At 47.2% G+C, this 22,545-nt stretch overlaps 1 protein-coding gene across 1 annotated transcript in view; it reads right to left on the reverse strand.

Moving 5' to 3' along the window:
* Positions 1-22,545, reverse strand: part of auts2a (activator of transcription and developmental regulator AUTS2 a) — a gene marked incomplete at its 5' end in the record, with an annotated part of 735,797 nt that overhangs the window by 11,882 nt on the left and 701,370 nt on the right. The window contains 4 exons of the mRNA XM_083645781.1: positions 107-151; positions 1,707-1,945; positions 3,849-4,138; positions 8,904-9,474. Coding sequence (XP_083501907.1) covers positions 107-151; positions 1,707-1,945; positions 3,849-4,138; positions 8,904-9,474 — 1,145 coding nt within the window. The remainder of the gene's footprint in view (positions 1-106; positions 152-1,706; positions 1,946-3,848; positions 4,139-8,903; positions 9,475-22,545) is intronic.

The raw sequence follows: 22,545 nt of genomic DNA on the forward strand, positions 1-22,545 counted from the left end.
ACACACACACACACACACACACACACACACGCACGCACAGCTATAGCACCATGGGCTGGAATGGCATGATGCAACAAAGTGCCGAACACGCAGTAGAGAAACTCACACTGTGTCTGTAGAAGGGGTCGACTTTTGTCGGGTATTTTTCAAACTGTAGGAGAGATGAAACAGAGCTAAGTACACGTGAAGAAGCATGTTAAGCGACACAGATAGAACGGGCTTGATAGACTGGCCACTTTAGGATCATTTCAGGCAACAACATAAGGAACACGTTCGCAGACCAGAATCATTGTTCAGAGTGAAGACGCCGTCGCCTTCAACTTCCCCGCCGCAACACAACCCCACAGCACCTCGGTGCGCCCCCTGCTGTTTGTGCCCTCTCCCGTTCCATGAGCATCTGAAGACCTTGTAAAACCAGCGCCTGTGGCTCACTTGGGCTCCTTTTTAATGGTGCGATGTGGGCTCGGGGAGAACATTTCCCCAGTCGAGACTAAACACTGCAGCAATAAAGAGCTTCTTTATGGGCTCATTAGCTGTCAGAGGCCGCGCCGTGCTGCCTTTGAGGTACGGCCCGAGCCGAGCCAAGCCTCGGCGGGCCGGGCGCTTACAGCACAGCCGCACCAGTGTGCGTGTGGGAGTTTCGCCTGTGGTCTCCCCCGGCAAACAGCGGGACGCTTAACTCAAAGCATTCGCTCCCCGTAATAAAAAAGCCCCAAAACAGCACCAAATGATGTCATTAAATTCAGAATGAATTAAGTGTATTATGTTCTAAAAGCTGGCTCTGAATTTAACTCGCTCGGGGGCAAGTTATTGCCAATTTAGAAATAACTGCAGTAGAGTCTGGAGTGCGAGGCAGGGTATGCCAGAGAAAACACTAGCACGCCTTTCTGGGAGGATAAAGGCATCATTGTGGTGTGGACGGACACACACATGGTCATCATTGAGAGCTGGCCACAGAACGCTACAGATCCCTCTAGCAGAGAAAACGGCACACGTGTGTAACCGTGTCAAATTCTCACTCGCGCAACCACAGAGAAACAAAACACTTTCTATGTCTTCTACACATGTCAAACTCATTACTGTCGCACAGAAGATGTACAAAAACTCTTTGGATAAAGGGATATTTCGCCCAGCTTCAGCTGAGATGAGGGTAGTTGCGTCTCCGTGTCCGACTTCTCCAAAACAACTGCAGTGGCTGGGTCCAAAAAATGGCCATAAAATCATTCCAAAAAGCTTGTGCAGGATTATTCAGGTCCAAAAGACCTTTGATTATCACTAAAAAACATTATTTTGACATGTGAATGTGTACGTCTAATCTGAACATTATATTCTCAGCCACTTCAGTTGTGTTGGAGAAGGCTGACTTGGGAGCTGCGCTAGCAAACTTGGCTATTACCATATATTCCACATTGTAAAATTATAATAAAGACACAATTGGATTTATGCAGCTGCCAAAAAAGTGTTCAACAAATCAAAACTATCTTATATTTTAGATTCTTTGAAGTAGTATTAGTAGTATTTATATTTGTCTAATCCCCTCCCCACAAGCATTAAGCATGGCTTTAAGATCATGAAAAACACAAAACATTCAATCAGGTGCTTCTAAACTTTTTTCGGGTGAACTATCCCTTCAAGACTATTTGTTTCCCTCCCCATTGCCCTCCACCCTCCCCAACCCTCCACAGGTGTGTTCTACTTATCCTCACATTTCTGGCGGGGGTACGCACCATGGGCGGTGCCGGGGTGGGCATGATGGTGTGGGGGAAGGGGGTGAAGGTGTGCTGGTGCGTGTGCTGGTGGGTGTGCTGGTGTTGGTGTTGGTGCTGATGTTGGTGCTGGTGGAACTCGGTGCGCAGGTAAGGGGGCGGGCCCAGCGAGGCGCCGCGGTCGGCACTCTGCGAGGCCAGGAAACGGGTGTTGAGCTCCTGACGCAAAAGGTCTTGTTCTGTTGAGGGGGGGTGTCAGAGAGAGAGAGAGAGAGAGAGAGAGAGAGAGAGAGAGAGAGAGAGAGAGAGAGAGAGAGAGAGAGAGAGAGAGAGAGAGAGAGAGAGAGAGAGAGAGGGGGAGGGAGGGAGGGAGGGGGAAGGATTAGAAGTGTTTTTTGTAAAGGGGGAAGGTTGTCTGTCTAGAGCAGTGTCTCAATGTGGGGTCTGGGGACCACCAGGGGTCCTTGAGCGGGGCTCCAGGGGGTCCCCAGCAAATTGAGGAATTGTTCAACTTCACCATTATTTAATTTGCAAGAAGTGAGCACAATCATAGAATGTAGAAGAATGACAATTTCCATCATAGTTTCACTGATATATCTCTACCTGCGGTAAATTAATTCTGGACAAAAGAATATTCTCAGATTGGGTTTGAGAGAAAAAATCTCATCCAGTGGTGGCCCGTGCTTCTCATGTTGACTCATTTAGGGTCCTTGATATGAAATCGGGTGAGAGTCCCTGGTCGAGAGCAGAGATTCACTGTCTAAACTTCATTCTGCCTCTAATTAAGATATTTTTTTAGTTAATTCAATTATAGTGAAATCAAACTATTCCTCATTTTGAAAGGTCCCACTGGAAGCCCCTCAAGGACCCCCGAAGTTCCCCATGGCTCCACTTTGAGAGGCACTTTGTCTAGAGAGCATCAAATACTGAGCCATGTCAAAATGACACAAGAGGAAATAACCCGGGAAAAGGCTGCGGTTATCAGCTCATCGTGTTAACTGGAAGCGAGGCTCACGTCTGACTGCTGGAATTGTCAAATACTCCGAAATTTCGACACACTAAAGCCCCTTTGAGATGACTAAATCTGTTGCTCTAATAAAGCCTTCAGCCTTTCGTGTGGCCCCGCAGAGGTCTCAAGAAAAATAGGGTGTTTTCTCCGGAGTAACCGTATCCTCTCCGCTCCGCGGTGACTCGACTCACTGTTTTCTGCATTCGTTTCAGGCTTTATTGGGCCGGGAGTGGAGATGGAATTTTCTCGTCATAAAACTTTCATTAGTATCTTTTGAACGAAATCCAGCTCGGCCCGTTCCGTATTGACCAAATTGATTTCTCGCAGATGAAGTCGGTCCCCCCACCCCCCGCATCCTCCCTTCTTTCCATACTGACCCATGTGACATTGAGCTTGACAGCGCTGTGCTTGAATGGAGCGCACAGGGTCCCTAATGGCTTTTATAACATGGCATGACCGGCTTGTGCTAGAGAGTCGACCAATCAGAGTTTGACAGAGGAGCGGCAGCTTGACCTGTCTGCACCACTATAAACATACAAGCATGGCATCCGGACAGTATTGGACTGGTCCTTTAAATGATCACCGGGGTAACATGGTGTCTGATCACCAGGGTAACATGGTGTCTGATCACCAGGGCAACATGGTGTCTGATCACCAGGGTAACATGGTGTCTGATCACCAGGGTAACATGGTGTCTGATCACCAGGGCAACATGGTGTCTGATCACCAGGGTAACATGGTGTCTGATCACCAGGGCAACATGGTGTCTGATCACCAGGGTAACATGGTGTCTGATCACCAGGGCAACATGGTGTCTGATCACCAGGGTAACATGGTGTCTGATCACCAGGGTAACATGGTGTCTGATCACCAGGGCAACATGGTGTCTGATCACCAGGGCAACATGGTGTACGCCCGTCTGTCTCTGCGTCTCAAATGTTTTCACGTCTATCGTCGCTGCTCTGGAATCATTCCACCCCCGTGTGCTTCTCGCATGACTCGACCTGGCCTGGGAACCTGACGCAACTGTCGCCGAAAATAAGTAGAACCCCTGCCGCTTTGGCTGGTCTGCTGAATGTCTGCGATGCGATCCCCTGCCACGCCACACGGGGGCGGCGTGGCCCCACGCTTACCTGAGTAGGGACTCCCAGCAGCGGGGTGTCCGGGGACCGGCAGGGCGCTAGACGTCAGTGGTGGCGGTGGGGGCAAGGCAGCTGGAGGAGCAAACATATTGGGGTGATGTGGGTGCGGCGAGGACTGCAGGGCAGGGGGGAAGCCGTGGGGTGCGCTCTGGTTGGCCGCCAGAGGCAGGGGGAAGGTGGAGGCTGCGGCTGCTGCCGGAGGAGGTGGGTGGTGGGGGAGGTGCAGGGAGGCAGCAGGGGGCCCGTGGGGCTTGGTGCCTGGGGTGCTGCTCCGACTGCTGCTGTACAGAGAGAGAGAGTACATATTGTTAGTTGTAGAATTACAATACTAATACAATTGTACACAACAACATATTGTTATAGTACTTATTTTAATACTGTTCTTGTTTTGTCAGTACTGTCTCTTATTTGATTTATTTGACCAGCAGAGCTGATTCTACTTCCAATGTTCCAATGTTTACTTGCGTTAGGGCTTGGCAATATGGTTGAAATCAATAACAGGATAATCACATTTTCTTTTCAGATTTTCCCCCCGGTATCGATATATATCACGATATGGCTCATATGCAACATCTCGTTATATCCAGTTAAACTGAATGGTAATGTTAGGTGTGATGTCAAACAAAATAGAAATATTCAAATAATATTCCGTAAAAATGTTTTACTTTTCTCAACTAAAGTAAGTAAAATGTGCTGTTCTCATCAATAAGACAGCAGAATTGTGTCACAATATCCCAAAATCACCATATCATCACGATATGATTCCACTGAAAGATGATAAACCATAATATTGAATTATCTGGGGTGTCGGGCTAGTGTAGCGGTAGATTCCCTGCCTACCAACATGAGGGTTGCAAGTTCGCGACCCCGTGTTACCTCCGGCTTGTTGGGGCATCCATACAGGCACGATTGGCTGTGTCTGCGGGTGGGAAGCCAGAATGAGGGTATGTGTCCTGGTCTCTGCAATAGCGCCTCCTCCGGTCAGACAGGGCGCCTGTTCGGGGCGATAGGGGAACTGGTGGGAATAGCGTGATCCTTCCACATGCTACGTCCTGATGGTGAAGCTCCCCGCTGTCAGGTGAAAAGAAGCGGCTGGCAACTGCACATGTATCGGAGGAAGCATGTGTGTGTGTGTCTACGGCTCTCCCCAGATCGGCAGAGGGGGTGGGGCAGCAGGGGGAATTGGCCAAGTACAATTGGGGAGAAAATTGTGGGAAAAGAAAAAAACACTGAATTATCGCCGAGTCCTAACTTGTGTCGTTAGCTATAGCATTTTGTTGTCCTGAGATGCTTTGGCAGTTTTGTTGCTATGACATTCATGCCAATAAAGCCATTTGAATGTGAGAGAGAAAGACGGAGGAAGGAGCCAGGTTAAGCCGGGTGTGATGAGTGGAGATTAACACTTGTTCCTCCGTATCCCGCTCATCTCCATCTGCTCCGAGATTCCAATTCCCAACAACACAGTGTTTTCACACCTCAACTGTCCTCCATTCGCGCACACAAAACGCCCTCCCTCGACAGAGAGGGAAACGTGGGCTGAGAAAACACTGCATTCTTAAACACCCTCGGATGCAGATAAACGGCCACTGGCGAGCGCAACGGAACGAGCGCGTCTTTGAACGCAGCTCCTGTTAACTCATTGAGTGCCATGGACGAGTATGTTCGTCAATTGGTTTAGTAACGTAGAGTGCCAAGGACGAGTATGTTAGTCAATTGCGTTTTTTGACGGTGGGACGTGCATCAAAGCCAGATCCATCTCCTGTGAAAGTATGGTGGCTGTTGAATATGTAAAAGCTATTTTAGGGACCCATTAGGTGGCGACAGTGCTCTCCAGATTACAGAAAGGCGAGGAAAAAACAGAGAAGAAGTCGTTGGGGAAACGGAAATCGCATCGCATCCGTATGCATCGATATGCATGAAGCATAACGTTAGCTGTGCCTGCAGCAGCCAATCTGCTGCCACAATTGAGCACCTCCGTGTCCGCTGCGATAGCCCATCCGCATGATTTTGTTATTAGTTGTTATTATTCTCAACTGGAAGCATGGGAGCCGGTGACAAATACACGCGGAACGCTGTAAAAAAGCTGGATGTAGCGGACTTTTCAGTGCAGAGCAAACGCAGCAGAAAGCCCCAGAGACACTCCCACACGGAGGAGGAGTGTGCAGTTGAAGGGGGGGGGGGGGGGAGGGGGGGGCACGCAGAGCAGCATACAACACTGACCCAGACAGACCCAGACAGCAGGACAGGATTGGCAAACGCAAGCTAGAATATCTGATGCCCACCAGCAGTAAATCAAGACCAGCAAGAAGCTGCAACCAGCAGCGCTGCTAAAAAATATTGTTTTGCCAAACAAAATTCCTTGGTTTTCGCTGTTCTATTGAAGGAAATTATTTTTGAGGTGTGACTACATCAGAAAATATTAGCTTCAGTCAGTGATGTGCATGAAATGTTTAATTTCACAAAAGGCTCATTATCTCAGCTTCTAGAAAAAAACGGCTGTTTTTGGTTAAATCAACCTATCTTCTCCGGCTCATAACTAAAGAACGGAAAATGGTATCAATAAACTTTTTTTTGCTGATGATACAATAGAGTCTCCTTGTTCTTTGTGCGTGTTCGCTGTTTACATAGTAATATCACACAATATTCTGTGGGCCTCGAGAAATCACTGAAAACGCTCTGAAACTCTGGCACTGGGAGCGTCCGTTCTCCAAAAGTGGCTGGCACTCAATGAGTTAAGGAGCCAGGTAGCGCACATATGCATGGGAAACGAGATGAGAGCGAATAAGCGCCCGTGCGTGTGTGTGTAAGCAGCCTTTTGTAGTGTGTGTGGGTTGTCCCCCGGGGGTAGTCACAGAGCCCTGCGTCTCCGCATCTCTACACACTAAATCCTCTAAGCTGGTTTGCAGCGCTCCCTCTTGGTGGCGGGCAGCGGGTGCCAGGCCCTGTTGGCAGACTGGCAGCGCTGGCATGGAGAGAGGCAGGCCATGCCAACTCCTCAGAGCCTGCGAGGCAGAGCCGTTGTTGGGACTGAGTGGGCTCAGAAGGAGCTATCCTGGAGCCCTGAATTAATGGTATCCGCTATAGATGTAGGACACAAAGGACTAAACTTAGCGCTGCGTTGGCTCCATTGTTATTATTTTTCATGATGGTAAATCCCGTCGAGGTTTCTTGGTGACACGAGAAAAAACAGCCCTCTGGAGTGTTTTTCCAGGAAGAATATCACAACTTTGAGCCCATATTAACAATGTAACATTGGCTTACTACCTAGGAATTTGCATTTGCAGGTGATAGATGGTGTACTTAAAATGTTAAAAATATGGCATTAAAATGGCCAGCAAATGAGCAATTATTTAAGCAAAATGGAGGCCTCTAGATCTACAAGGCCTATATGGATGTAGGCTGCAGGGTGAGCAGAGCCAATGTACATATGTAAAAGTGCAGACTGTCTCTCTCTGTCATCTTGGCATACCGTAATCATCCCAATTTATCTTTCTACAAAGTTTCTTGCGTCATAAAGACAGTGAGAAACTTACAGGATCCTGCTTCTTGTGTACAGTATATATTGGTATACTGTAGATTCTGGGTTAGACTATTTAATAGGCGGTAAGGAGGCATGGTGGTGCAGTGGTAAGTGCTGTCGCCTCACAGCTACAAGGTCCTGGGTTCGATTCCCACTAGGGATGGGCATTTCTAGCAAAAACACTATTCGAAATTCAATAAAAAAATAATAAAAAAAAATTGTGAATGAAATGTTGCATTGTCTCCCCTGATTCTAAGTCTAAGGCTTTATTAATTAATAGAAAAAGCTTCTGCTGTGGATTTTTAGCTCAAACAAGCATTGCACCACTGAAGTAAAGAACATGTTACATGACATTGACATTTTTGAAAATAAAAAACAGTTTTGACAATCATGAGTGGTTTATTAAATATTTAGTAGGCTCAGGTCTGAGTGCCAAAGGGGTGCCAAAGTCACCCCCTCTCCCTCTTCATGGGATTTCATCCGCCATTCATTTTTCCATAAACCTTGCTTAAAATGCTTATAAAAATTGTTTTACTTGCTCAAACCAAGCGATTCGACTATACTTAGAATCAGGAGAGACAATGCAACATTTCACTAAAAAAAAATATATATATATATATATATACGGTATATACTTTTTTTTTTTTTTTTTTGAATTTCGACTTTCAATAATAAAAGTCGACCTTGATAATAACAACGATTATTCGAAAATTCGAAATTCGATGCCCATCCATAATTCCCACCTGGGACGCTGTGAACGCTGAAGGAATGCGTGCCCGTCCGAATGTCCTCGAGTGCCCACCGCCCGGGTGAGGTCGTCAAAAGGGCCTTTCTGTGTGGAGTTTGCATGTTCTCCCCGTGCCCCCTGGGGGTTTCCTTCATATAGGAACCCCTTCACCAAAACATACAATATCCTGGTTGCTGATGTGGTGCCTCCTCTGGTCATTAGGGGCGCCTGTTCGGAGGGAGGGGAACTCGTTGGAATAGCGTGATCCTCCCACGTGCTATGTCCTACCGGTGAAGCTTCCCCTGTCAGATGAAAAGAAGCGGCTGGCTACTGCCCATGTCTCGGAGGAAGCATGGAGCCAGTTTCGGGGGATAGAAAGGTGATAAAAAATAGAATAATAGGCGGTATGACTGAATGTGGGTGGCAAATACATCACAGGCACTTATGGCTCAGCGCAGCCCTTTACTCCCCCTGTTAACAATCGGTGCTACTGTTTGGCTCTGAGACTTTCAGCTCTCCCAGATAGCACTTTACATACTGAAAATACTAGAGCATCTCTTGAGCTGAATGTACATATGATCCCTATCATATGTACATGTACATACATCATAGTACTTTCAGCTCAAGAGATGCTCTAGTATTTTCAAGTGTGTGTGAATATGCAGGTTTTGTCTGTGCTGCACTGCAGCTGATTTTCAGCCTCAGAGCGCATAAGGACACCGAAACGTGAATGCTTTTCAGGACAAAACCCATCCGTGGATTTTGCGAGGCTGTGGAGGCCGTCAGAAAGCGGTCTTACCTGTGTCCGTTGAGGCTGAGGCCGTTGTAGGCAGAAAGGGGCCGGGCGTGGCAGCGCGAGGGCGGCCGGTGGGGCCCTGCCTGGCTGGGGTGCTGCTGGTGGGGGTGGTGGGCTGGCAGGGCGGGCGAGGGTGGGTGCGGGTGAAGGCTGGGCGTGGGCGGCGGCCGGGGGTGGGACAGCGGCTCGGGCTGGTGCTGAGGCCGGGGAGGGGGGGCCGGCGAGGGCTCTCGGCCCTGGGCGGGAGGCAGGGCTGCGGGCGTCTGAGGCCTGTGGGGAGCCTCTGAGTGTGGGGGCAAGTGGGCGGAGGCCCGAGCCTGGGCGGGGTCGTTTGTCTGGATACGACGAGGAGGCGAGGGCTGGGGCTGGGGGACGGACGGCTGGGGGCGGGGCAGGGGCAGGACTTGTGGGGGCGGAGGCTGCTTGGGGGGGCTGGGCGCAGGGGGCTGGGGGTCCCTGCAGCTCTCCTGGCTCCGCTCCTGGCTGCGCTCTAGGCCTGACACCTTGAGGAGGCCTGGGCCGTGAGGCTCCTGGCTGCCATTGGTGGGGAGCACATCAATGCTGAAATCTGGAACTGTGGAAACAAGGAGAGAAAAAACAAGCACTATGAAAATCAGTGTCCAGCAGTAGTTAATCTCCATGCTGTTCATGTTGGTGGTTCATTTGAACAATAAGGAAAAGGCAGAAAACAGCGGAGAGCACATCCACTGATTGGATCTGATGAATATGATAGACATGTGACTTGATTGGATTGGAAGCTAAAGCTACTGAACATGGAAACACTGGACGGCATCAAGCTTCTCGGAAACAGTACAGACATCAAGCACAGATGCTCAGCACTTTGTGCGTGTGTGTGACCTGTGTGTGTGACCTGTGTGTAATGAGCTTGTTTCCCGTGCATAAACACAGTCTACAGATGAATCCTGGCTGTGAGGATGCTGCTGGGATGGTCACGGTGTGAGCGAGCGATAGGCCTTTTGTAGAAGCTTGTCTTTCTAATTGTCACCTCCTTACAGTGCACAGTGCATGTGTTTGTGCTGTGCACAGTGCATGTGACATGCATTGTGCACAGTGCATGTGTTTGTATTGTGCACAGTGCATGTGTTTGTGCTGTGCACAGTGCATGTGTTTGTATTGTGCACAGTGCATGTGTTTGTATTGTGCACAGTGCATGTGTTTGTATTGTGCACAGTGCATGTGTTTGTATTGTGCACAGTGCATGTGTTTGTATTGTGCACAGTGCATGTGTTTGTGCTGTGCACAGTGCATGTGTTTGCATTGTGCACAGTGGATGTGTTTGTGGTGTGCACTAGGGCTGGGCGATATATCGAATATACTTGATCTATCACGGCTTGTGCCACGTGAGATGTAGAAATGACTATATCGCGAACATTCGAGTATAATTGTCACGCATTGTTTATAACTTAAGCCGCCGGCATGACTCGCTTCATGTTTCCTCTTGTCAGCTCTCCCTCTCAAGGGAGAGCTCAAGTCACACTCAAAAGGGAGGGGGAATCACATGGATACGTCAAACGCATCAAACTGCGTCAGACACACCCGTCCTTAACCTATGTGCGATTCGAAATCACGCTTCCCCACCAACCAACCCAAGCAGGCGCAGCTGGTGAAACATGGCCGCCTCCAGTGTGGCTGCCTGGTGACAGTTTCAAATTATAACAAAACAACCACTATTGCGATTTGCAATACATGTCCCGCAAGGTTTCTGAGATTAGGGGAAGTCTGAGCTGGCGTTACACTAAACCAAACGTGGGGAGGAGGCAGCGGATTTGTTTGGCGTTAACGTTAGCTGTTGTGGTCGGGGCTAACGTTAGCTAGCTGGTTAGGCTACCTAGTTGCAGGCAGCGCTCCACAAGCTTGTTGTGACCAAAATCCCCGCATTTAAAGCACTTCATACTCCCAGAGCTGGCGTAAACCATAGAGAACCTCATGCATTACTCAAAATGAAACGTCCAGGGTTTGTGTCTCCAAAAGCAACTAACGCTAACGTTACATGCAAGCTAACGTAGCTAGCTGCAGGGCAGTCATGATCTATAAGGAAAACGAATGCGCACATAGCCTACATAAAAGTCAACATCACATACGTGTATTTTCTTTAATCTAGACTAGAGGCATCATTTTTCAGTCAAAAGTGAAACAACACAGATATGATGGCGTATAGTGAGGCTTTCCATGCCTCACTATAGAACTGGCCCCAATGCAAAATTCAGACACCTTATATGTTGCCGTCATGCCAATAAGAGTCTAAATTTAATTTTTTATGTTTTATCTGCAGACTAAGCAGCTAGGCTTTCGGTTCTATAAAAGCCATTATTTTTTGTATTGACTATTGAGTGATACACTTTACTAAAACAATCATATTATATCAGAAGTGTTGTTTGTGTTCACAGTGATGTCAGATTTGCTTAGGTCAGAGCTATGGAATATTAAATCATCCATCTTTGCTCACTATCTGCCCTTTCTTTCTTCTTCTTTTTTACCCCATGTGTGCATAAAATACAGGTTAAGAACTTATGGAAAAGTCATGGAAATCCATTGGTCAAAATGTGTATGAACCCTGAAGGGTTAAATTGAGCATTTATGAGAGATTTCAAAAATATCAAGATATATATCGTGTATCGCGATATAGCCGAAAAACATTGCGATATTCTTTAGAGGCCATATCGCCCAGCCCTACTGTGCACAGTGCATGTGTTTGTATTGTGCACAGTGCATGTGTTTGTATTGTGCACAGTGCATGTGTTTGTGCTGTGCACAGTGCATGTGTTTGTATTGTGCACAGTGCATGTGTTTGTATTGTGCACAGTGCATGTGTTTGTATTGCGCACAGTGGATGTGTTTGTATTGTGCACAGTGCATGTGTTTGTATTGCGCACAGTGCATGTGTTTGTATTGTGCACAGTGGATGTGTTTGTATTGTGCACAGTGCATGTGTTTGTATTGCGCACAGTGCATGTGTTTGTATTGTGCACAGTGCATGTGTTTGTGCTGTGCACAGTGCATGTGTTTGTGCTGTGCACAGTGCATGTAAAAGTAAAGTCAAAGTCCCACTGATTGTCACACAATGTGTGAAATTTGTTTTCTGCATTTGACCCATCCCCTGGGGGAGCGGTGAGCGGCAGCAGCGCCGCGCTCGGGAATCATATGGTGATCTAACCCCCCAATTCCAACCCTTTGATGCTGAGTGCCAAGCAGGGAGGCAATGGGTCCCATTTTTATAGTCTTTGGTATGACTCGGCCAGGGGGTCGAACTCACAACCTCCCAGTCTCAGGGCGGACACTCAGACCACAAGGCCACTGTGCATGTGTTTGTATTGTGCACAATGCATGTGTTTGTGCTGTGCACAGTGCATGTGTTTGTATTGTGCACAGTGCATGTGTTTGTATTGTGCACAGTGCATGTGTTTGTATTGTGCACAGCACAGTGCATGTGTTTGTATTGTGCACAGTGCATGTGTTTGTATTGTGCACAGTGGATGTGTTTGTATTGTGCACAGTGCATGTGTTTGTATTGTGCACAGTGCATGTGTTTGTATTGTGCACAGTGCATGTGTTTGTATTGTGCACAGTGCATGTGTTTGTGCTGTGCACAGTGCATGTTTGTATTGTGCACAGTGCATGTGTCTGTATTGTGCACAGCACAGTGCATGTGTTTGTATTGTGCACAGTGCATGTGTTTGAATTGTGCACAGTGGATGTGTTTGTGCTGTGCACAGTGCATGTGTTTGTGCTGTGCACAGTGCATGTGTTTGTATTGTGCACAGTGCATGTGTTTGTATTGTGCACAGTGCATGTGTTTGTATTGTGCACAGTGCATGTGTTTGTATTGTGCACAGTGCATGTGTTTGTATTGTGCACAGTGCATGTGTTTGTAATGTGCACAGTGCATGTGTTTGTATTGTGCACAGTGCATGTGTTTGTATTGTGCACAGTGCATGTGTTTGTGTGGCAGTGCTTTGAGCTGACTGGGTGCCCCCCCCCCCCTCCTGCACACATACTGACACACCCTGCTGGGGCTACTGTAGCATCTGTGCCATATAAGCACAGACAGTAACACCGTTCCCAGAGACAAACTACACATCCAAAACATTTTTCGCTTGTTCAAGTTGAATCAGTTTATATCATAAGTTAATGATATAACCTCAAATGCATTCCAGTCAAATGTATCACTGATGGATTTATTTGGTCTAAAGAACACAATATTATTTTCTAAGAGCATGATTATAAGGTTTGGTGCAACTGAGATGTGTTTCACAACAAATACAGTTTGAAAACACGTTGGACAAGAGAATAACTGGGCATGTAGAAAGACAAAGATGCACATTTTCAAGATGCAGCACAGGAGTATTCAGTAACCCCAACAACAACCCCGTCATTCAGGCCATGACTGCACAATTATGAGTGAAAAAGACCATTCTCTGGAAACACTGCTCGTCGCAAAATGAAAATAAGCCTGAGCGTGAAAAGGGTTAGCGCCCATTACAAGACAGTACATCATAACAACACTCTATGCTTCCTTCCTTCAGTCATGATGGCCTATAGCTAGAAGGAGAGAGGGACCATCTGTAGCCACGCCCACAGACTAACTGCTGCACTGATCCACAGACTAACTGCTGCACTGATCCACAGACTAACTGCTGCACTGATCCACAGACTGAAGGGCTCATTATACTCGAGCAAGCTCCGTGGGGGTGGAGCTCCACGAGTCTCCGGGAGTCACCGTGCGGACCTCGCGCTGGGGCAGATGCTATTATACTATCAGAAGTGATCAACCAAGGGATCAGCATGTATTGTACAATGGTAATAGTGAGAACAGCCCGTGAAAAGTCGCAATGAAACGCTATTATGTGCAGTACTGAGTGCGCTTTCACTCTCAAACGACCGTACATCAGCACATGAATGAAATCACCAAACTTGTTTTTACTGAAAGCCGTTTTAGTTCTCAGCCCTGATTGCCTACTCTGTGCTGCTTTTAATCTCTCTCAAATAATGCTCTCAACACAACACATTTACTTGGTGAAATGACTAAAAACGAACAGTTGCGAATCAAAGTTTATTGCCTACCACATGGGTCAAGAAATGTGGGGAAAACAGAGCTCAGTGTTCAGGGCTCAGTGGCTTGAAAGCGGCCATGTTTGGAGAGAAGCAGTGCGTTGGTCGCGCTGTGAGAAAAAAAATCAGGCACACGGTGGGCGCCCTACGGAGGTAGCGAATAACCACGCCCAACAAATTTACGTCATTTGATGTGCCCGGCCCTCGCTCCACCCCCGCGCCCTTCATGGCATGGTAAGCATAAAGCAGCCTTAACTGCTGCACTGATGATCATCATCATTTCTGATGGCAAAAAACAACAACAACAACAACAACAAAACAGCAATTAGCGGCCAGCGGGAAACTCTGGCTCCATTCTACCATCCTGTCCACAGATAGAATGAATAATAACTACGGTGCAATGCTGAAGTCTGGGAGAACGATGGCTAATAAGCTCCATCCAGAGTCTTTCTCTGCAGGGACCTGCTCCTCCTGCAGAACAAAGTGCTCAGACATCAGCTAGCAGTCAGCTTGGCGGCTCTGCGCTCCAGAGGCAGAGAGGCTCATGGGGGATGACAGTGCATACATAAACTGTAATTAACTCTCTCCGGGCCTCTGGGAGGAGGAGGGGGGGGGGGGTAGGAACAGGGAGTGAGGGCTCCTCCCAGAACGCAGCCAGCTAAATCCTTCCCCTGGCAAAGAGCTTCTAGAATGGGCCCGAGTCCCCTTGTGCTGATCCAGTAGCCAGCAGAGGTACATCCTGGCAGGCTTAGGCCTCTCGCAGGGGGCCTAGTTCTAGCTGACAAGCCCCACCACCCCCCCTCCCCTCCCCGGGGAGTCCATGCCACTGCTAACCCCACCGGGAGCAGGAAGTGGCTGAACAAGCCAGGCTCTATGGGAACCCCATCCGTTAGCATTAGAATGCTTAATCGGAGGGGGGGGGGGGGTATTAACAGGTGCATGTGATATTGTACTTGAGGGTGAGGAGAGGTAATGCCTGGGTCAAGATTACAATCAATATCTACAATAGCAGCCATTGACTCCTGCTCTGTGTGGGAGAGCTTGCTGGGACATCTGCCAGCCTGACAAAAGACACACTTTGCCAGATTGAAGCGTCTTTTTCTATGGTCTCGGTTTACTTGTCTCTGGGCAGCTCCAGACGAGGAAAGTACCCTCCGCATTGCAATCAGAGGCTTCAGTCTTCAAGGCTAACTAAGCCTTACACAGAAACTCTCAGTAATCTCTTATGTGGCAGTTAGTGCACAAAGCACACGTCTCTTCCAGCCGCTCCTCTCACGCACATCAACGAGCCGAGCGCAGAAAGCTCTTGAATCTTGTCTGGCCCATGTCAATCGTCTCCACTTACAAATGCCATTACCGCTCAACAGAGGGCGCTGCTGCTGGCAAACAACCCCGCCATAGCAGACAGGGGAGAGGAGACATTTCCAATTCTCTGGTGCCTCTCTCTCTCTCTCTCTCTCTCTCTCACCTCTCCCTCCCAGAGGTCCGGGCCTTGTTTTGAGAATGTGCTAGCACGCTAAAAAGAAGGTGTCTATTCTGGCCATAATGAAGACTCAGGGGCCGTGCGGGAGGAGGAGGGGAGAGGGGGGAGGAGGAGGGGAGAGGGGGGAGGAGGAGGGGAGAGGGGGGAAGACGCCGGCTTCTGTCCCGCGAGGGTTCATTTGTCAGTCTCCTTCATCCCTGGAAACAAATAAGCACAACTCCTGCTTGTTTTCTCAAAGCAGAGTCCCCGCTGTTTCCCAACCCCCCCTCCTCCCTCGCCAACACTGCAGCATTACCGGGGTTTCTAACTAGAACACGCAGCTTGGCGGGTGTTAGAATGAGGCCTGTGGTGGGTAGGGCGGTCAGGGGGGCAAACGCCAGGGGCCAGATTTGAGAGAGAGAGGGGGGTACAGGGGGGCTTTGTGACGGTCAGCCTTCATTAGGGCTGGATGTCAGGGGATCTGCTGAGGGGCTTAGGAGGACTGCTCATTATCTCAGGGTGAGCCCACAGTCACTCTCCGCCTCACACAAACTCCATTTGTATGTGGCCACATTTTTAAAGCAACAGTACGAGACGCACTGAACCTTGTATTGATTATACAGTAGGGCTGGGTATTGGCAAGGACCTCACGATAGGATACGTATCACGATACATGGGTCACGATACGATTGTATCACGATACATTGCGATGCAATACATATTGCGATATATTGCAATACACTATACATAATTTCCTGAAAATTGAAAAATAGAGCTGAAAATACAACTCAGGTAGTGTAATAATATGTGCATCACTTTATATTGATAACTTAGTGCACAAATTGAGTCAAAACTCCTGAGTGTTGAGTGTGTCACTGAACGCACTGAAATAAAAAGTCTTCTTATTGTGTCACTGAACAGACAGCTGTGCAAAAAAAACGATCTGGCGATATATCACGATATTTTTCTGAAATATCGATACACAGTATTGTGGGGAAAAATATCACGATATATTGCCGTATCGATATTATTGCACAGCCCTATTATACAGTACAGGTCTGATTACGTGATGCAACACATCGTAACCTAACTTAGAACACGGCTCTCTTGAATACTCGATTCTGATTGGTCAATCAACAAGATTCACCGGTCATTATTTCTCAACAACCGACCACTGCTCTGCCACACCTGGATTAATCAGTTGATAAGAGCCTTTTGTCAGCAAACACTACTAATTAGGCCAACCAGTTGCAGCTGTGGTGTCTTGTGTGCCAATTACGAATGAAACCGCTTTGTCGTTGAAAACGCTATTAAAAAATCTATTTGAATAATTATTTTTGTCAGATTATTGAATGATTTAGTTGTAGGCCGTGTTCTAAGCGGGATAATGTATAGTGAGCCGGTGATTACTGGAAATAATGACCTTCAGGTGAATGATTAAGCCCTCCGCTGCGCGTCGGGCTCAATCATTCACCTGTCGGTCATTATTTCGCCAGTAATCACCGGCTCACAATACATTATCCCTTACGTATACACCGCAATATGACAGTTCACCTCATCACTACAAACCCAGAACACAAGCCTTTACGTATTAGACATTCCTCTTCCATGCTTGTCATCTCACCTTACTGTTGTCACTGTCTTGCAGTGGACCACACTGGTCATCTAATGTGCTGTTAATATCACATTGAGCCTGTGGCGTTAATAGGCGGATGTATTGCTTTGTTAATGGCCCTTTCATCAGCAAGGTGCAGCCATGTTATAGAGACAATTGGCTCAGATCCTTGAATCGTCAGTGTTTGCACTTGACTGTGATACACAGGGAGCGGATGTGGAGGCTTGGCGAGATGAGATGCAGGACATTAAGTAGTTTAATATGGAGTCAGGTCATAACCGCAGTATATAAGAGGATTAATTTAGCCTATTACATTTCAATGTCATCACTAGATACAGCCTGGCCTATATAAATGATTAACAAACAAGTGCCAACTGCCAACAACATCTTTTAAAAGGACGACTGGCAGGCCGGCCAGCACCTGTCCTTTTGGAAAATACATTAGCGCCTGCCTCGAGCCAAAACTACTCTGATAATCTCTCTCTCACTCTCGCTAGGTCTAACTGGTCTGGGTGGGGGTGGGTCTAAGTCGTCTGGGTGGGGGTGGGTCTAACTGGTCTGGGTGGGGGTGGGTCTAACTGGTCTGGGTGGGGGTGGGTCTAACTCAGGGGTGGGCAATTATTTTTCATGGGGGGCCACATGAGAAACCCAGATTGTTGCCGGGGGCCGAATAAATATTGTCATGCCGTAACCCATGGATGGGTAACTTTGATAATAGAGAGGGCCACAAAAAATGTCCTCGCTACCAGGTTTTGCTGAGGGCCGAACAGCGCCAGCGTGAAAAATTTGGTGCATTTGAAGCCACGTTTAGAGGAATAACTCATTTTAAATTAACAGTTGTGATGTCATTATTCAGTCTTACCCACCAATATTTCATCCTTTTCTCACTCACTGCTATGTCACCACCTGCTCTCAGGGCTTGAAATTAACTTTTTTGACCACCTGCCAATATGGCTGCTAGATTTTAAAGTTACCAGCCAATTAGAATTTCCACTAGCCAAAATGTTTGTCTTGAAATAAATCAGAATATGAGTGGGTTAATTTAAGCATAAGTATCAGTAAGTGGCCCGGGATGATCAAAGCCTGTGTTGAGGGTCACACGAACAAAAATGCAGTCTTGAAGCTAAATAAATCCAAAACCAATGAGTTAATTATTTAAATTTCTAATTCAATGTAGCCTTTTAGTCATAAAGATTATTGAAAGATATTCCATATTCCAGACTGAAATGCTATAACAGAAGTGGAGTATTGGCCAGAATGACATGAACATTTGGACACTTATTCAGCGGGTATCTTGCATGTTGCGTTCAGGTGCACTGTGTAAATTTTTTTTTTTTTTTTTTTTTGCAATTCCATCACGGCCACACAGGTGGTGCCCACGGGCCGCATCCGGCCCGCGGGCCGTAGTTTGCCCATGTATGGAACTGGTCTGGGTGTGGGTGGGTCTAACTGGTCTGGGTGGGGGTGGGTCTAACTGGTCTGGGTGGGGGTGGGTCTAACTGGTCTGGGTGGGGGTGAGGGTGACACTCTGGAGATATCCTGACAAATGGATGGCCGTAGAGACCTCTGGGACACGCCAAGCCTCCGTCCCTCTCCGTCATGCCTTCCCTCCGATCCCCCTCAAAATAGCGCCCTCCCACATTCTAGACCCTCACACTCATTTATGGGCCTGCATCCAGGCAGGGGTCACATAGCTCCGATCGCACAAAACCAACAACCAGACACATAGCAGTAACCTCGAGCCTGACAACTGACCCAGGGCCAGTGTGTGTGTGTGTGTGTGTGTGTGTGCGTGTGTGTGTGTGTGTGTGTGTGTGTGTGTGTGTGCGCGTGTGTGTGTGTGTCAGCGCTGAGGCAGACATGCTGATGCTAGTGCTTCAGAGCTGTCCGGCCCGCTCACTGTCAAAGTAGCAGTGTACAGCACAGCCCATTTAGGAGTGCAGGGTAACCCTGTTTCTCTGTGCCCCAGGATCTAGTGCAGGGTAACCCTGTTTCTCTGTGCCCCAGGATGTAGTGCAGGGTAACCCTGTTTCTCTGTGCCCCAGGATGTAGTGCAGGGTAACCCCACCTAAACTCACTTTACCCACTTTCCTATTTGCAGAATAGTGTTTCCCCACATTTTTAGGCTGGCTGGCATGCATTTTTATGAGGTCAATTCATAAAATACATCACAGTGAGTAGCATCAAAGTGATGGATGTTATGATGATAGGGGCATTTATGGGGGGAATACATTCATGCTTTTCTGAAAATATAATGGCTTTCTATTGATATTAGTTGTTGTTGTGATGCCTTATGACAATCACCAACAGGAGGTCATAGTTTTACTAGGGCTGGGCGATATGGACAAAATCAAATATCACAATATTTTGACCAAATACCTATCATATATTGATACAGTATTGCGACAGTATTGTAGGGATGACTATTGGTGCTTTCACAAAATATTTACACAATGAGATTTTTGTTAATCATCATCAGTAATGTGGAGTGTGTAAAGGCAAATAATAGAACAGCTAAAACAGTCTAAGTTCAGAAAATTACATCACTTTACTGTAATGCAGCCTTTAATTAAAACCAGGAAAAGACATGCTATTACGATATCCAAAATCTAAGACGATAAGATATCAACTCTCATATCACGACCATGACCCCTCCCTGCAAGCCTACGTGGTTACCCGCTCCCCCCTCTGGCTTTTACAGATGTGGTCACTGCACACACTGTTCTAACTCATCTGACACTAAACATTTTGTCCATCCACGTACCGGCAAGAAATACAATATCACTTCATTCATAAACTGCAGCACCACACATGTTGTGTACATTCTCAAATGTCCATGTGGGCTAGTGTACGTTGGCCAGACCAAACGGGCGCTCAAAGCCCGCATTGCCGAACACAAAGCGGCCATCCGTAATCACAACATGGACTACGCAATAGCGCTTCATTATGCCCAAGCACAACATGGCTCTGCTGCCACTCTCAAATTCTGGGGGATTGAGAGAGTCGCTTCCTCACAGAGAGGGGGCGACATTGTAAACAAACTGCTGAGAAGAGAGGGTTTCTGGATCCACAGTCTTAATACTGTTGAACCAAATGGACTCAATGAAGAATTAAGCCTCTCGTGTTTTCTGTAACTGTGCTAATTAGGAGGAATCTGCTTATGTTATTTTATTGTGTTTCTTATTATATATTGCTTATCTTGTTGTTTGCTGTGGCTTGGCTGTTATTTCTTGTGCCTTCCCCTGTTTGAGTGCTGCATATGTATTGGCTCATTGAGTGATACACCTCCCACCCTTATTAGCCAATGACAGAATGTGGGGTGTACTGGGAGGCTTTTTAAACCACTTGTTTTTGTGCCATCATTGTTTGACTCTGATGAAGACGCTGTGCGTGGAAACGTTAAGTCACTGCACCTTATTAAAATCACTTTCCAGTGAATTGAGTGCTCCAGGATCTTCCTTTCTTTCTCATATCACGGTATCAATATCAATAAATTGCACAGACCTAAGTTTAATCATTATCTTCTTTCTAAGTTTAATCACCTTTTATATTCATCACATCACTGTCTGTGACCACGCTGTTTCTTAACCTGAAGACACAAAAACAGCACAAATACTCCTGCTGCTATTTAGCGATGGCTCCATTCACATAAAAGTAAAGTGACACCCATAAAGGCAGTATGTGTTACAGCACTGAAAGCAGCAAGGCTGTGTGACATAAAGGCAGTATGTGTTACAGCACTGAAAGCAGCCAGGCTGTGTGACATAAAGGCACTATGTGTTACAGTCCTGAAAGCAGTGAGGCTGTGTGACATAAAGGCACTATGTGTTACAGTCCTGAAAGCAGTGAGGCTGTGTGACATAAAGGCACTATGTGTTACAGCACTGAAAGCAGCAAGGCTGTGTGACATAAAGGCACTATGTGTTACAGTCCTGAAAGCAGCAAGGCTGTGTGACATAAAGGCACTATGTGTTACAGCACTGAAAGCAGCAAGGCTGTGTGACATAAAGGCACTATGTGTTACAGCACTGAAAGCAGCGAGGCTGTGTGACATAAAGGCAGTATCTGTTACAGCACTGAAAGCAGCAAGGCTGTGTGACATAAAGGCAGTATGTGTTACAGTCCTGAAAGCAGTGAGGCTGTGTGACATAAAGGCACTATGTGTTACAGCACTGAAAGCAGCAAGGCTGTGTGACATAAAGGCACTATGTGTTACAGCACTGAAAGCAGTGAGGCTGTGTGACATAAAGGCACTATGTGTTACAGCACAGAAAGCAGTGAGGCTGTGTGACATAAAGGCAGTATGTGTTACAGCACTGAAAGCAGTGAGGCTGTGTGACAAAGGCACTATGTGTTACAGCACTGAAAGCAGCAAGGCTGTGTGACATAAAGGCACTATGTGTTACAGCACTGAAAGCAGTGAGGCTGTGTGACAAAGGCACTATGTGTTACAGTCCTGAAAGCAGCAAGGCTGTGTGACATAAAGGCACTATGTGTTACAGTCCTGAAAGCAGTGAGGCTGTGTGACATAAAGGCACTATGTGTTACAGCACAGAAAGCAGTGAGGCTGTGTGACAAAGGCACTATGTGTTACAGTCCTGAAAGCAGCGAGGCTGTGTGACATAAAGGCAGTATGTGTTACAGTCCTGAAAGCAGTGAGGCTGTGTGACATAAAGGCACTATGTGTTACAGTCCTGAAAGCAGTGAGGCTGTGTGACATAAAGGCACTATGTGTTACAGCACAGAAAGCAGTGAGGCTGTGTGACAAAGGCACTATGTGTTACAGTCCTGAAAGCAGCGAGGCTGTGTGACATAAAGGCACTATGTGTTACAGCACTGAAAGCAGCCAGGCTGTGTGACATAAAGGCACTATGTGTTACAGCACAGAAAGCAGTGAGGCTGTGTGACAAAGGCACTATGTGTTACAGCACTGAAAGCAGCGAGGCTGTGTGACATAAAGGCACTATGTGTTACAGCACTGAAAGCAGCCAGGCTGTGTGACATAAAGGCAGTATGTGTTACAGCACTGAAAGCAGTGAGGCTGTGTGACATAAAGGCACTATGTGTTACAGCACTGAAAGCAGTGAGGCTGTGTGACATAAAGGCACTATGTGTTACAGCACTGAAAGCAGTGAGGCTGTGTGACATAAAGGCAGTATGTGTTACAGCACTGAAAGCAGTGAGGCTGTGTGACATAAAGGCACTATGTGTTACAGCACTGAAAGCAGTGAGGCTGTGTGACATAAAGGCACTATGTGTTACAGCACTGAAAGCAGTGAGGCTGTGTGACATAAAGGCACTATGTGTTACAGCACTGAAAGCAGCGAGGCTGTGTGACATAAAGGCACTATGTGTTACAGCACTGAAAGCAGCGAGGCTGTGTGACATAAAGGCACTATGTGTTACAGCACTGAAAGCAGCGAGGCTGTGTGACATAAAGGCACTATGTGTTACAGCACTGAAAGCAGTGAGGCTGTGTGACATAAAGGCACTATGTG

The sequence above is a fragment of the Poromitra crassiceps genome (genome assembly GCF_964638095.1).
Source record: "Poromitra crassiceps genome assembly, chromosome: 1".
NCBI classification, from domain to species: Eukaryota; Metazoa; Chordata; class Actinopteri; order Beryciformes; family Melamphaidae; genus Poromitra; species Poromitra crassiceps.